The sequence below is a fragment of the Triturus cristatus genome, chromosome 8, assembly GCF_964204655.1.
Source record: "Triturus cristatus chromosome 8, aTriCri1.1, whole genome shotgun sequence".
NCBI classification, from domain to species: Eukaryota; Metazoa; Chordata; class Amphibia; order Caudata; family Salamandridae; genus Triturus; species Triturus cristatus.
The window spans coordinates 1,536,964,535-1,536,978,505 of record NC_140591.1 but is presented as its reverse complement, the minus strand read 5'-3'; the positions used below and the strand labels follow the sequence as shown (position 1 = coordinate 1,536,978,505).

The window sequence follows — 13,971 nt, the reverse complement described above, 5'->3', positions numbered from 1 at the left end:
AAAAAAGTTTTAACCCTGTTTTCAGAGAAACGTTTACATTTAAAGTAATGTTGGAAAAGGCTTGAAAGGCTATGATGAAAGAATTATACAGATAAAGACAGAGGGATTTATGAGACGGCCCATAAAGAATATAGAAAACAGACTAGATCAGCTAAAGAAGTGTTACTTTTTCCCATTTGGTCTTAAATGCAAACATCATACCTAAAGAAATATTCAGAATTTGTACATTCTTTCGCTAATCTTAGTGGTATTCCTTGGATGTTACTGATTCGCATGAAATCAGCAGTAAACTTGCTGTCCTTTTTCTGATAAAATCAACATAATCTGCGCAGAATTTGGTGATGAACTGACAGACGTGATTACTCTGGAGTTTTTTCAAGAGGTTTTGTGAGAACTTTCGATAAAGAAAGCAAGGGTGCCTTTGCTGATGGTTGAATCGGGTTCTCCTTTGGAACCACGTGCTGACAAGTTTTTACATCTGGCTACTGATAAAGCGGGACCAGCTTTGGGTAGTTTGTGCAGCGTAGCCCTGCTGACAGCTGTAGCTTAGTGCAGCTGGAAATTGGCCATAGTCACTCCTATTTTGAAGAAAATTAAGGTGGATCCTGCGATTATAGCTAGTTTCTGCCCTGTCCCACTGTTACTGATGCCTGTAAAAATGCTGGGAAAATTTGTCAATATCAGCCTTACAGAAATCTAAGACTCTCAAGCGATACCTGACCATGCACAATCGGTACTCAGACCGAATCACAGTACAGAATCAGTTTTGGTTGAGGTAGTGGATGACTTATGGTGGACTTTAGATGCGGGTGGATGAGATGCTCTTATCCTCTTGAATCTATCAGCCATCTTTGAGACAACCTCCCAGTTTGTCCTCCTAACAAGATGGAGATAGCCCCGTGTTGTAGTGGACACCATCAGAAAGTAAAAATGAGCTTGTCACTGTGTTGAGAATTTCCTGTGAGTTCTGGAGTACCGTAGGGTTTGTCTCTGAGCCCCACGTTCTTTAATACTTATGCATTGTCTTTAGCTAAACTGCTTAGATGTCACAGGTACCATTTAATGATGTATGTGGATGGCACCCATTTGATTATTCCACTGAATGATGACCTGAATAAGAACTGCACAACATTTAAAACTTGTATGCTCGAAACAGACACATGGGTGAAAGAGAATGCATTGAAGCTCAACTCGGAAAACTGATGTAATGATCTTTGGCCCGGATAAAGAAGTTTGGTCAGACAAGTGGTAGCCTTAGATCCACCCCAACCCCCAAAACAGTAGTTGAGGATCTGGAGGTTACCTGGATGATAAACTTGCCTCTCATAAACAAATAACCCATGTAATATCAATGTGTGTTTTATCTCAGACTGTTGAAGAAAAGTTTCCCTTTTCTGTCTTTTAGAAAGTCAGAACCTAGATTTTAGGCCCATATTTTACCTAGGCTGGACTATTTTAATATTATAAAGAAACAATGGTCCTGTAATAGTTATTCAAGGAAGAGTTAGATTAGCAGAATTATCAATTTAGCTTACATTAATCAGCTCACAAACGTCTGTAAATAGTGAAAATAATTAAAACAAACGAATGTGCAGAAAAACCACTAGGTATTATTACAATATATTTATTTAGTCATTTAAAGGAACAATCACTAGAGGGTCAAGAAGGTAGGAGAATGTTCTAGGGAACGTGTAAGAAAGAGTTCTCAAATGTATATAAAGGAGTCAAGAGAGCTTAAAGTGTGTAGAAAAGTAAAGGGCATATATTTACAAGACTGTACAGAACTGATATCCAATAAACAGTTAGATGCAACATGGCCACATGCAAATTATTCATTTGAATGATATTTTCTAAAGTTGTAAGGAGAGTTTCCATAAGGCTGTAAACAGGGGTAATGGGGAAGGGGAAATTGGTCCCGGTGCGGTGGGGGATAGCGTTGACGTTTCGACCTGGCTTATCGGCAACCGAGGGACTTTAATACCGCTGCCATGCGGATCTTCCTCAGGACAAGGGGACAGGTGAAGTGACCCTCATCAATCTTGCAATGTTCTATTGGAGTCCAAAACCTGGTTACACCAATGCCCGTAAAGTGGCAAGGGCCAACTAAGGACAAATCCCGTTATTCAGTAGATGTAAACCATGATGGTGGTGCTCAGACCATCCATGGAACGTAATATTTAAGCCTTAAGGAAAGTCTCCTTACAACTTCAGAGAATATAATTCAAATTAATAATTTGCATGTGGCCAGGTTGCATCTAACTGTTTATTGGATATCAGTATTTGTTGTGCTATATAGTTTATAAATAAATTTCCAAACTAAAATTTCACCTGTTAGTTCCACAGTGGCCCCGTTTGAGATTTTCGAGGTTCACGCATTTCTCGAGTGCCACCTCAGTCCCTTAAGGTGAACCAGGTATGGCCTGCATTCCTTTTACCCATCAACCACAGACAGCTCTGTGCTGCTACATACTGTTGTTTTGTTACTGCCAACGCTTCACTTGGTGTTCATGGAGTACTTGAGCACAGATCACATTTCCATGCATCGTAAGGCCAGTGCAACTGCTCTTTGACCTATGGAACACCTTATGCATTCTGTGTGTATGTACCAGCTCTGCACAGAGGTCATGAACATTCCTTCCATACTTCTATTCCTAAAAGGTCATTGGCTCCATCTCATTTATCAGAGAACACCATGGTTCATCCCAGATTCTGTGCTGCAGTAAACAGGATGAGAGCCACACTCTGCCACTTATAGAGAGAAGAATGCTTTTGGAGTCCACCAAGGCTTTTGTTTGATTGAAACAATGGGCTGAAAAAACAAGACAGTTTACAAAGGAATGGAGATAAGTGAATTCAGTTCCACTCCAAAAAGGGAGGAGCAGGGAATGACTGCCAGCAAAAAAAGTCATGATGACTTCAGGGATGGTGAGAACATGATCTCACTGATCAAGGAAAGTTCAAAATGCTAAAAATGTGAGCTTGTGCAATTCCGGGATTGTACTGTTCCCCCATCACTTTTGGACAGAGTGGTGCATATGATATTTTCAGATATCATAAAAGTTTATACATCATTAGTGATTTGTTTGAATGGAAAAGCCTTGGAACGAGGGGCAAGTTGCCGAACTGTGATGCAATCTGGCCGAGAGATCATGGAAAAACATAATTTTTGAAAACGCTTTGGGAAATAAATGATGCAGTTGGGAGTTTAGACAATTTGCATGAGTGGGGGGGGGGGTGGTGTTTGCATAGGGTCAAGGACAAAGGCATGATGTAGATGTAGAAGACACTAGTCTTGTGACGAAGTACAATAAAGGTGACGAGTTACCAAGAATGGAAGGATTGTTGACTTTCTATTTCAGATGGACACAAAGTGGCTTTACAGTGTGACAAGACCTTGTATTCATTAAACTCTAACAGAATTACAAAAGCCATCTCTTGGAATACATGGGAGAAAATGTGAGAACTGAATTTCACCATTCTCCCACATCATCTAGCCTTTTAGAGCAGATGCATTTAGGGTTCTGCCCTTTAATAAGACCCCAAATAATTAGCAGTCGGTAGAATACCGAGATTTGAGACACACATGGCTTTGAGAAGTGCCCTGTCATATATTTTTATGTCTCGCCTACCGACAGTGCGAGCTACCTGTTGGTGAAGAGCCCTGTTGTCAGCTTAGAGTCCTCCTACTGCTTACCGTTGGTTGGCTTTATTGTCACTCTCTTGCTTGCTTTTTATTTGTCCGCTTGTGTGGGCTTTCCTTCCTCTTGTGTTTATCCCTTCCCTGGAACATGGACTCATTACTTGTGTCCTTGCACTGCTCTCTTTTGAAGCACTATTTTTTTCTTTTTGTTTAAGCACTCCACAAGAGTGCATGTGGTTTCCAGCTTTCGCCCTCATTTCCTACGCTTCCCTCCTCTGCACCATTTCGTGTGGCTAGTCATATGCGTCTCCCGCTACTTCGCTTTCTCATGAATGTGCTTCTTTCATCAGCTTCGCATTCTTCTCTCTAGCACATGTGCTTCTCTTTTCCCTCTCGAGCTCCAATCTCCTCTTTTGCATCCGTGTTGCTTCCTCCCTGCGTCCCTCACCCGTGCTCTCCGTGTTGTTTCCGTCTTCCCTCTGTGTTGCTTCTGTTCTGTATTACTGTGCCCCCTGTATTGCTTCCTTACCCACCGGCCCTCTGTGTTGCTCTCTCAACCACGCATAAAAAAAAGAAGAAAAAAACGCTTTTGCGCTTATTTATTTTTAATTTTGTTTTTTTATTTACTGAATCAACTCAGATCGGTAAACAAAAACAAAAAAAAAGTGTCCTCTCCCTTCAGTAGGTGGGTACAGAATGAGGCTGGCAGATGGGTTGCATCAACTTTTTTTGTTTGTTTATTCTTTAGATATGCTGCACAGCATCAGGGATGCTGTACAGATCGCTAAAAAGCATTGGTAAAGCCAACAAGACTCAAAGGCGACACTTGTTGGCTTTGCCAATGTCTGTTTAATGGATGGGAGAAGCTAGAGTACTTTATTATGTGCTAACACTGATGTATGCATCTAATAAAACTATGGAATCAAACCATGGTCAGTAGACTCAGCTTTGTTGATGAGCATATGTTTAAACTTAATCTGTTTTCCTTCCACAGCCATCAAGGGAGACAACGATGTTCTGGTTCTGGTGGAGAAAAACAGGTGGGTTCCATAGTCTTTCCTGAAACAACGCTGCGTCAACATGTGCGAGCGCATTTTGATTTCCTGTTTTAGTGCTTTTTATTCATGACCGAAAGTGGGAGACTTGCATCTCCCAGCGATGAAAAATCTTGCAGAATGACAGCTCCTAACCCCGAATTGTAAGTGCTCTATAGAACAACAAGAGGATAGCTGTCCTGGTCGGATGAGTCTGGGAGGGTAAAGGGGTGTATATGCAGTCATTTGTCCTTGATTGTCATACAACAGTAAGCTATCAAGGTGAAATGATACTGTGAGCCTAGAGAGTAAGTGTCAGTGCATGTTTGCAGTGGCGGCTGCCGCAAAACTCAAGTGGGGAGGGTGTGGGGACGGGGGATTAGGGAAATACTAATTTATAAAAAAACATGTCCTGATGCCGACACTGCCGGACGCATTGGTACTTCTCTTCTCTCCTGATGGTGTCCCAGCAGTCCCTGGCACACGAGCACAGGCTCTCCACCCAATCCTGGCGCTGCTCTCATGCTATAACTAGCATGAGAGCAGCGCCAGGATTGGTCTGAGCAGCCTGGTTTGCTACTCAGACAGTGCCTGGCAGTCTGTGCTGTTTCACCTACCCTGCTGTGCAACACAGCTGGGTTTGAGAAACCTAAGTACGCATGAAGGTTTGGCCGGCCTAAGATGGCACGCCAAACCAACAAGCACACTTTACGGTGCACCTACCACTCCTCCCTCCCATGGCCCTGCTCTGCCTGACCCAAGACTCCCTGGCTCAGTCAGTTAGTGGAAAAAAATGATAAAATTGTTTTATTATCATTTTATTTTTTCTCTGACTGACTCAGTGGGTCGACGCTCCTCCGCCATTACTGAGGAGCCGCCCCTGCATGGTTGGGTCACCCCTCGGCGAGCCATTCCAGACCTGAAGTGAGCACTCATTATGATCAGGTAAAATAAGTAAGTATAGATATGTATAGGTTTACAGTTTTACTTCCCTTGATGTGATCAATATACCTACTATTTAAACCATAGTACATCTATACTTACCTATAAATACTTTACCATGCAGTGATAGTTGATCTTCTGCACTCAGTATTGTTGTAGAACACCTTGTTAAGGGAAATACCTTAAGATGAGCTTTGATGGAAGGGTTGGCCTCAGCGGCATAGCTAGAGCTTGTGGCGCCCGGGGCTATCCCTCAGATTGCCGCCCCTATATATGTCCTGTCCATTCTAGATAGTTCAGTGGTGAAAACATTGTTAGCATTGCTCACTTGTGGAGAGGTGAGAGGGTGCATGTGAATCTGTATCACTACACACTATACATATTTACAAGGAAAGTCACGTATTCCGTTCGTAGTATGTGTGGCTGTAGTTACACATGCTTTGCAAAGACTATAAAGTAGTATTCTTCCTGCATTGGATGAGGATGGTGTTTGGACTAATGTTCTTAAAACTGGTTTGTCCGGCACAGCTTGGTATGCGAATATGTCCACACAGTAATGTTTTGTGAGCTTCTGCGGTGTTGACCACGTTGCTGCCTAACATACGTTAGCAGAAGGGTGTTACTCAAGAATGCCATGGTAGATCCCTTCTTATGTGTAATGTGTGCTCTGGAAAGTATTGAGAGCACTCACTTCACCTTAACATAACATGTTTGAATGCATCTTACAATCCATCTTGCAAGAACCAGCTTGGAAATTGCTTGATCTCTTTATGGTTTTGCATAAGCATATAAATCTGCAGCACCCACACTACGAATAAATGCTTACTGCATAGATATCATATTGTTCGAGGCATATGAGCTGCAGATTACACACTTTTGCATAGATCGCCATCTGGTGTTGGGCCCGGATGTTTGCAGTTTGTTTTTCCTCTTGGAAAGTCTTTGGAAGTCACGAGGTCGGTGACTCCTCCTTTGGATCGTATTGCGCATGGGCTTCGGCTCCATCCTCAGATTGTTTTTTTCCGCCATCGGGCTCGGATGTAATCTTTGCGCTCCGGTTCCGAACAGCTTCCAGTTCGACGATCGACGCGCAATCCTCACCCCAATTCGCGGTATTGTTTCGATCACGATCTCTTCAATCAACGCGCCTTCTCATCGGCACAAACCTTCGGTTCCAGTCGTCGACGGCGGCCTTCGGGCCTACCCAAGCTCCGGTCCCGGCTCATGGAAAGAACTCCATTTAAAAAGTGCCCTCGATGTGGGTCCAAATTTCCCCACACCGATCTTCATGAGGTATGCAACCTCTGCCTCTCCCCTGAACACGAGGCTCGAGACTGTCCGGCCTGTAAGTCTTTCCGATCCAAAAAGACTATTCGTGACCGAAGAGCCAGAAGGAACATGGCACACTCCTCGACGTCCATTCCAGTCGACACCTTCGGAGACGACATAGACGATCTGAAACATCATTGCACCGAAGAGGACCTCGTCAGCGCTTCCGAGGCCGACGAGTCCGATGTGGAAGACATCACTCCGGCGCAGACCCGTGCCGACACCCAAAAAGGCTTCGGTCACGCCTTCGCCTCTGGGCCTAAGCAAGACCAGAGACACTGCTTCACACACCCCACTTTCGGGCCCGGTGAAGAAGCCAAGTAAGCCTTCCGGCGGCTCGGGCTCGAGCCAGCCTATCAGCGGTGCCGAGAAATACACTTTGGCACCGAAAAAGAAACCGGCCTCCACCTCGACACCGAGCTCCGCACCAAAGCCCTCGGGGTCGAAACCCAGCTCTTCGGTACCGACGCCATCTTCGGTACCGACCAAACCACACAAGGCCACTGGCACCGACACTTCCAAGCCGAAGCCCATCTCGGCGCCGACCAAGAGACCGGAGGGTCCCAAGCCGGGTTCTAAGCAACAAACCGGCACAGAAAAACCTAAAAAGACATCGGCCCTGACGTCTTCAGCACCGACGGACCAAATAACCTTACCAGAGCTATTTACACCGGATCCATTGCAAAAAACTCTCACCAAGGATCCAAAAACTGGACATTTGACACTCTCTACCAAAAAGAGACATTTGGAGAAGCCTGCTCCGCCTCCGCCTCCACCGAGGAAGGACTCTGCTACCTCTCCGTTCAGAATACCTTCCCCTCCCCCTCCACCTCCTCCTCCTTCCCCACCGCCACCCCCTCCGCCCTCTCCACCCCCACCTCATCGTTCTCCGACCCCGTCTCCAGACGATGATGATCAGGGGGACCCATATCATGATACAGGGGATGTGCCACAGGACCCCACCCCTACAGGATCCCCAGACCCATGGGACGATTACAATATTCCAGATATCCCCAACGTTCCACAAGACGATCTTTACCCTTCTAGACCATCTCCACCAGAAGATTCATTAGGGTTCAACCATCTTCTGCAAAGGGCGGCACATTGTCACGGGGTGGACTTGCATACCGACCCCGTGGAGGAAGATTTCCTCCTAGACACATTTGATACCTCACATAGGTCAACCTCCATACTGCCCATGCTCAAAGGGGTGGTAAAGCATGTGGCAGACGTTTTTAAGGACCCAGTTAGAGCCAGGGTCATTAACCCACGTATTGAAAAAAAATACAAACCTGCTCCCTCAGATCCCTGCTACATCAGGGGACCAGCGCCACTAGACTCCTTAGTAGTATCTACGGCACGTAAAAGGGCAAATTTACAAGCGGCAGGTGATGCACCGCCACCTGACAAAGAATCAAAACTACTAGATGCGTCAGGCAAACGCAGAGCATCCCAGGCGGCCAACATATGGCGTATAGCAAACACTCAGACACTACTGGCCAGATATGACAGGGCTCATTATGACGAATTAGAAAGCATAATGCACCATCTCCCTGAAAAATATAAAGCTAGGGCCAACAAATTAATTCAAGAGGGTAAAACAATAACGAATACCTCCATACGTTGCGCCCTAGATGCAGCAGACACAGCCTCCAGGGCCATCAACACCAGCGTCCTTCTCCGTCGCCATGCTTGGCTAAGGGTATCTGGTTTTAAACCAGAGGTACAAGCCTCCATCCTTAACCATCCCTTTGACCAGGAACATCTATTTGGGCCAAAGGTGGATGAGGCCTTAGAAAAGATGAAAAAGGACACGGATACCGCAAAATCCATGGGGACCTTACAGTCTCACCCGCCCAGATGCTCCTTTCGCCGCTCCTCCTTTCGGAGTACATCCAGAGGCTACTCCTCAGACACAGTGTCCACATCATACAAATCCCCTACTCAGACCACCTTTACAAAAGGTTACCAAAGAGGCGGCTACAGGGGTAACAACAACAAGGGCAGAGGCAAAACAAACAACGCCCGTTCTGCCACACCTCCTACCCAATGACTTCCCCCTGCTCCCCCCAGACCATTCCACTCCATTCGGGGGCAGACTCCAAAATGTCCTTCATGTCTGGGCGATCCAAATAATTCGGTCAGGCTACTGCCTAGAACTAACATCTACTCCCTCAAACATTCCACCCAGGCAACGCCCAATGTCACAAGAACATTCATAATTACTAAAGCAGGAGGTAATCTCCCTCCTACAAAAACAGGCAATAGAACACGTTCCTGTCAATCAACAAAATATGGGGGTCTACTCCCTATATTTTCTCATACCAAAAAGGGACGAGACTCTACGACCTATCCTAGATCTCCGGCCCCTAAACACATACATACACTCAGACCATTTTCACATGGTAATGCTTCAGCAGGTACTTCCGCTCCTCTCCCAAAACGACTTCCTCACCACACTGGACTTCAAAGACGCATACTTCCACATTCCAGTGCACCATGCTCACAGAAAGTACCTCAGATTTGTAGTGGACGGACAACACTACCAATTCAAAGTGCTCCCGTTCGGAGTCACACAGCACCACGGGTATTCACCAAGTGCCTGGCGGTGGTGGCGGCACACTTGAGAAGACAGCACATTCACGTCTTCCCATACCTAGAAGATTGGCTGATAAAAGCCACTTTATACAATCAGTGTGTACGACACACCGCCACAACAATCGAACTACTTCACCAACTAGGCTTCACGGTGAACCACCAAAAGTCCCAGCTACAACCATCCCACATAAAACAATACCTCGGTGCCACCATAGACACCTCAAAAGCGATAGCCTACCCCAATCCGGCCAGGATTGCAAGCATTCAGGCTTTGCGACAAAAATTCATACCTCAACACTCCCTTCCAGCACGAGTGTTCATGCAACTAATAGGTATGATGGCCTCTTGCATTTTCATAGTGCCCAACGCAAGACTCCAGATGCATCCTCTCCAAGAGTGCTTAGCGCTAATGGAACCAGGTCCAAGGTCAACTGACAGATCTGGTGTTGGTAGATGGTCGCACCCATCGCTCTCTGCAGTGGTGGAACACCACAAACCTTTCCCAAGGTCGACCGTTCCTGGACCCGGTTCCCCAGATAATACTAACAACGGACGCATCGCTCTCCGGCTGGGGAGCTCACCTATTATACCTCACCGTGCAGGGCACATGGACGCCTCAACTAAAGTAACTCCATATCAACCATCTGGAGTTACTAGCAATCTTTTTAGCCCTAAAATCCTTTCAAACACAGATTTCAGGCAAGGCAGCCCTCATTCGCACAGACAACATGACGGCCATGTATTATATACAAAAACAAGGCGGCACACACTCCACAGCTCTCTCAATTAGCACAGAGCATATGGAGATGGGCAATTCCCCACAAAATCTTTCTCCTAGCTCAACATGTCCCAGGAGTCCAAAACACCGTGGCAGATCTGCTCAGCAGACAGACACAACAAATCCATGAGTGGGAACTTCACCCACAGGTTCTTCATCCGTTCTTTCAAATGTGGGGGTATCCACAGATAGACCTCTTTGCCACCCATGAAAACACAAAATGACCAAGCTTCGCCGCCAGATACCCACACCCATTGTACAAAGGAAATGCGATATGGATGAACTGGTCAGGCAAATTTGCGTATGCTTTTCTGCCTCTCCCACTCATTCCATTAGTGGTGCGCAAACTACAACAATACTCCCTCACACTAATCCTAGTAGCTCCAACGTGGGCCAGACAACCGTGGTACACCACGCTGCTGGAACTCTCTGTAGTACCACACCAAAAACTACACCTCTCACTATGCCTCCTAACCCAGAACCATGGAGAGATCAGACACCCGGACCCAGCTCAGCTCAACCTTGCGATCTGGCTCCTGAAATCCTAGAATTTGGGTACCTAAATCTTCCCCCTGACTGTACGAACGTCATCAGAGAAGCTAGACGACTTACCACTAGAGCGTGCTACGCTGCCAAGTGGAAACGATTTGTTGTTTATTGCCATAACAACACCATCAATCCCCTGGACGTGTCCATTCAACACATCGTAGGCTACTTACTCCACCTACAAAGGTGTAATCTAGCCTATACGTTCATTCGACTAAACCTCGCAGCAATTGCAGCTTACTTACAAAACAGGCAACATCTTTCACTCTTTAGAGTACCTGCCATTAAAGCCTTAATGGAAGGCCTAAAAAGAATAATTCCCCCCAGAGTACCACCCTCACCTGTGTGGAACTTAAATATCTGTTCTCACAAGGCTAATGGGGCCTCCCTTCGAACCTTTACACAAATGCGAACTACAATTCCTAACATGGAAAACAGCTTTCCTTGTAGCCATCACTTCCCTTAGAAGGGTCAGTGAGCTACAAGCACTTACCATACAAGAACCTTTTCTTCAAATGCACCATAACTAATTTGTTATCTCCGAACCAACCTAAAATTCCTACCTAAAGTCATTTCCCCTTTTCACCTAAACCAATCTGTAGAACTACCAGTAGTTTTCTCGCAACCACAGACCGTTGCAGAAAGGGCTCTGCACACGCTAGATGTCAAACGAGCCTTACTCTACTACATCGAGAGAACACAACCTTTCCGCAAGACCAAACAACTGTTTGTCTCTTTCTCTCCACCACACAAGGGCAACCCCATCTCAAAATCAGGGATAGCTAGGTGGATTGTAAAATGCATTCAGATTTGCTACCACAAGGCAAAACGAACGCTATCCGTTCCCCCTAAAGCCCATTCTACACGAAAGATAGGGGCTTCCATGGCATTTTTAGGGAACATCCCATTAGATGATATCTGCAAAGCAGCTACATGGTCAACACCGCACACTTTCACTAAACACTATTGTGTAGATGTGCAAACTAAGCAACAAGCTAGTGTGGGCCAGGCTGTACTCAAAACATTATTTCAAACCACTGCAACAGATACCGGTGGTCGCCGCTAAGGTTGGGATCTGCTATATAGTCTATGCAAAAGTGTGTAATCTGCAGCTCATATGCCTCGAACGGAATATGCTACTTACCAGTATGCATCTGTTCTTGGCATGTAGAGCTGCAGATCTACAGACGCCCACCCGCTTCCCCGGCTACCTGTATCTGTTCCAGTTTATCTTATTTACATACACACATGGGTTTCTTTACTGTTATTACTACGCTCCATCTTTCCCTGCTGGCGAAAAACAATCTGAGGATGGAGCCGAAACCCATGCGCAATACGATCCAAAGGAGGAGTCACCGACCTTGTGACTTCCAAAGACTTTCCAAGAGGAACAACAAACTGCAAACATCCGGGCCCAACACCAGATGGTGATCTATGCAAAAGTGTGTAGATCTGTAGCTCTACATGCCAAGAACAGATGCATACTGGTAAGTAGCATATTCCTTATTTTGGATGATTGGTTAAAGATGCTTCCTGCCTTTGGGCAGTCGCAGTTTATGGAGCAGTAACCTCTATCTCCTCTTAATCTCTTTCTGTGGGGAATCCTTGATTATACTCTGTTAGAGAATCTCACGTTCCAGTCTCCTATTTCTACCCTCATTTTATAGACCCCTTTCTGTTTGTTGGAAGATGTTTAATTGCTGTACTTCATTTCCAGTCCCTACTTCATTACATATATTTTTACCATTTACCACTTCATCATTAAATCAATGCTGCACTCTTTTCACCATTCTGGTCGCCTCTCTGATCAGTCCCCTCCCATATTTCTTATCAATGGTGCTGTTGGCGCCAGATCTTAATTCAGTACGAAGTAGTCATCACCATTTACTGTGCGGTGGATGCACTAATCACTGACTCTCTATTTTTCCCCAAGGTTAACAAATCCCCCTTCTTCTCGAATGCTCTATATCCATGGGGAGAAGAAGCTGCACTTTTTGGGTTGGGTCAGAGACATTCAGAAGGCAGCAGGCACCTCCGGCGACACTTTATCTGACCAGCAGCTGACAGACGCTGACATTCCAGTCATCGTGTACAAATGCATCGATTATATAACACAGTACGGTAAGTAACATTAATACATCACAAGATAGAATGCTCTATATCAGGATCCGACTACATAGAAGTGACTTTTTTTTTCTTAATCAATCAAGGGAGTCAGAAGCTGAGAGCCATTCGGCTTCCAAGCGATAGTCAAGTTATCATAGGAGAATGGATCACTTGTCCTGTATTGTAACCAGGGTCTGGGGTATTAGCCGTCTTAAAAAACCCTCATTCACGTAGGTGATACCGTGGCGGTATATCTTCCACGGAGACCACCTCATTTACTCGAGGTGTCGAGGTCACGACTTGTGCTTGCTCCGTCTGCTTTGCCCCCAGACGGAACAAATTCTCTTTAATCACACTTTCACCATCTCTGATAACTACTGTAATCACCAGTAGGTCTCCCTCCAGGAGGAGGAAATCATACTGAAAGACCCAATGATGATGCTTTTCACGTTAGTAAACAAGCTTAAAATCAAGATATACCGCCATGGTACCACCTACGTGAATTAGGGTTTTTCAAGACCGCTAATACCCCAGACTCTGGTAACAATACAGGACAAGTGATCCATTCTCCTATGATAACTTTACATGGAAGTGACTGCATCGAAATGAACACTACTGAGAAAAGCATTTCTCAGAATTCCATTACTGAGAGTACATGAAATAATATTAATACATAGGAGATTGTACTAACCTTAATCTCGATGCTAAATCCTAAAACCTAACTTTACATTTACCCCAAAGCCTGATACGTAAACTAACAGTAAGCGTAACCCTAATGGGTAAGCATAGCCCTACTCTACGCCTAACCTTTAACCTGGCCGAACACCTAACTATAACAATGACCCCTCCCCAAACCCTGCCCTTACGTTGTTACTCACTGGACCCCATACACTAACCCTAGCATATACTTTTCGTACTTATTTCATGCAGAGTTATTCCTAGTAGTGGTGATTTTGTAATCGTACATCAGTGAAGTAAACGCTCAGGTGTTGGGTTAC

At 45.3% G+C, this 13,971-nt stretch overlaps 2 protein-coding genes across 21 annotated transcripts in view; both read left to right on the top strand.

The window, feature by feature from the left end:
- Positions 1–13,971, top strand: part of ARAP1 (ArfGAP with RhoGAP domain, ankyrin repeat and PH domain 1) — an 826,919-nt gene that overhangs the window by 714,928 nt on the left and 98,020 nt on the right. For all 20 annotated transcript variants that reach the window (XM_085623389.1, XM_085623384.1, XM_085623387.1 and 17 more), the window contains 2 exons: positions 4,635–4,680; positions 12,801–12,988. In XM_085623389.1, the coding sequence (XP_085479515.1) occupies positions 4,635–4,680; positions 12,801–12,988 (234 nt within the window). The remainder of the gene's footprint in view (positions 1–4,634; positions 4,681–12,800; positions 12,989–13,971) is intronic.
- LOC146806081 (uncharacterized) lies at positions 8,144–12,726 on the top strand. The gene is made up of 2 exons (XM_085620670.1): positions 8,144–8,790; positions 12,585–12,726. The coding sequence occupies exons 1-2, from the start codon at positions 8,144–8,146 to the stop codon at positions 12,724–12,726; spliced, it is 789 nt and encodes a 262-aa protein (XP_085476796.1).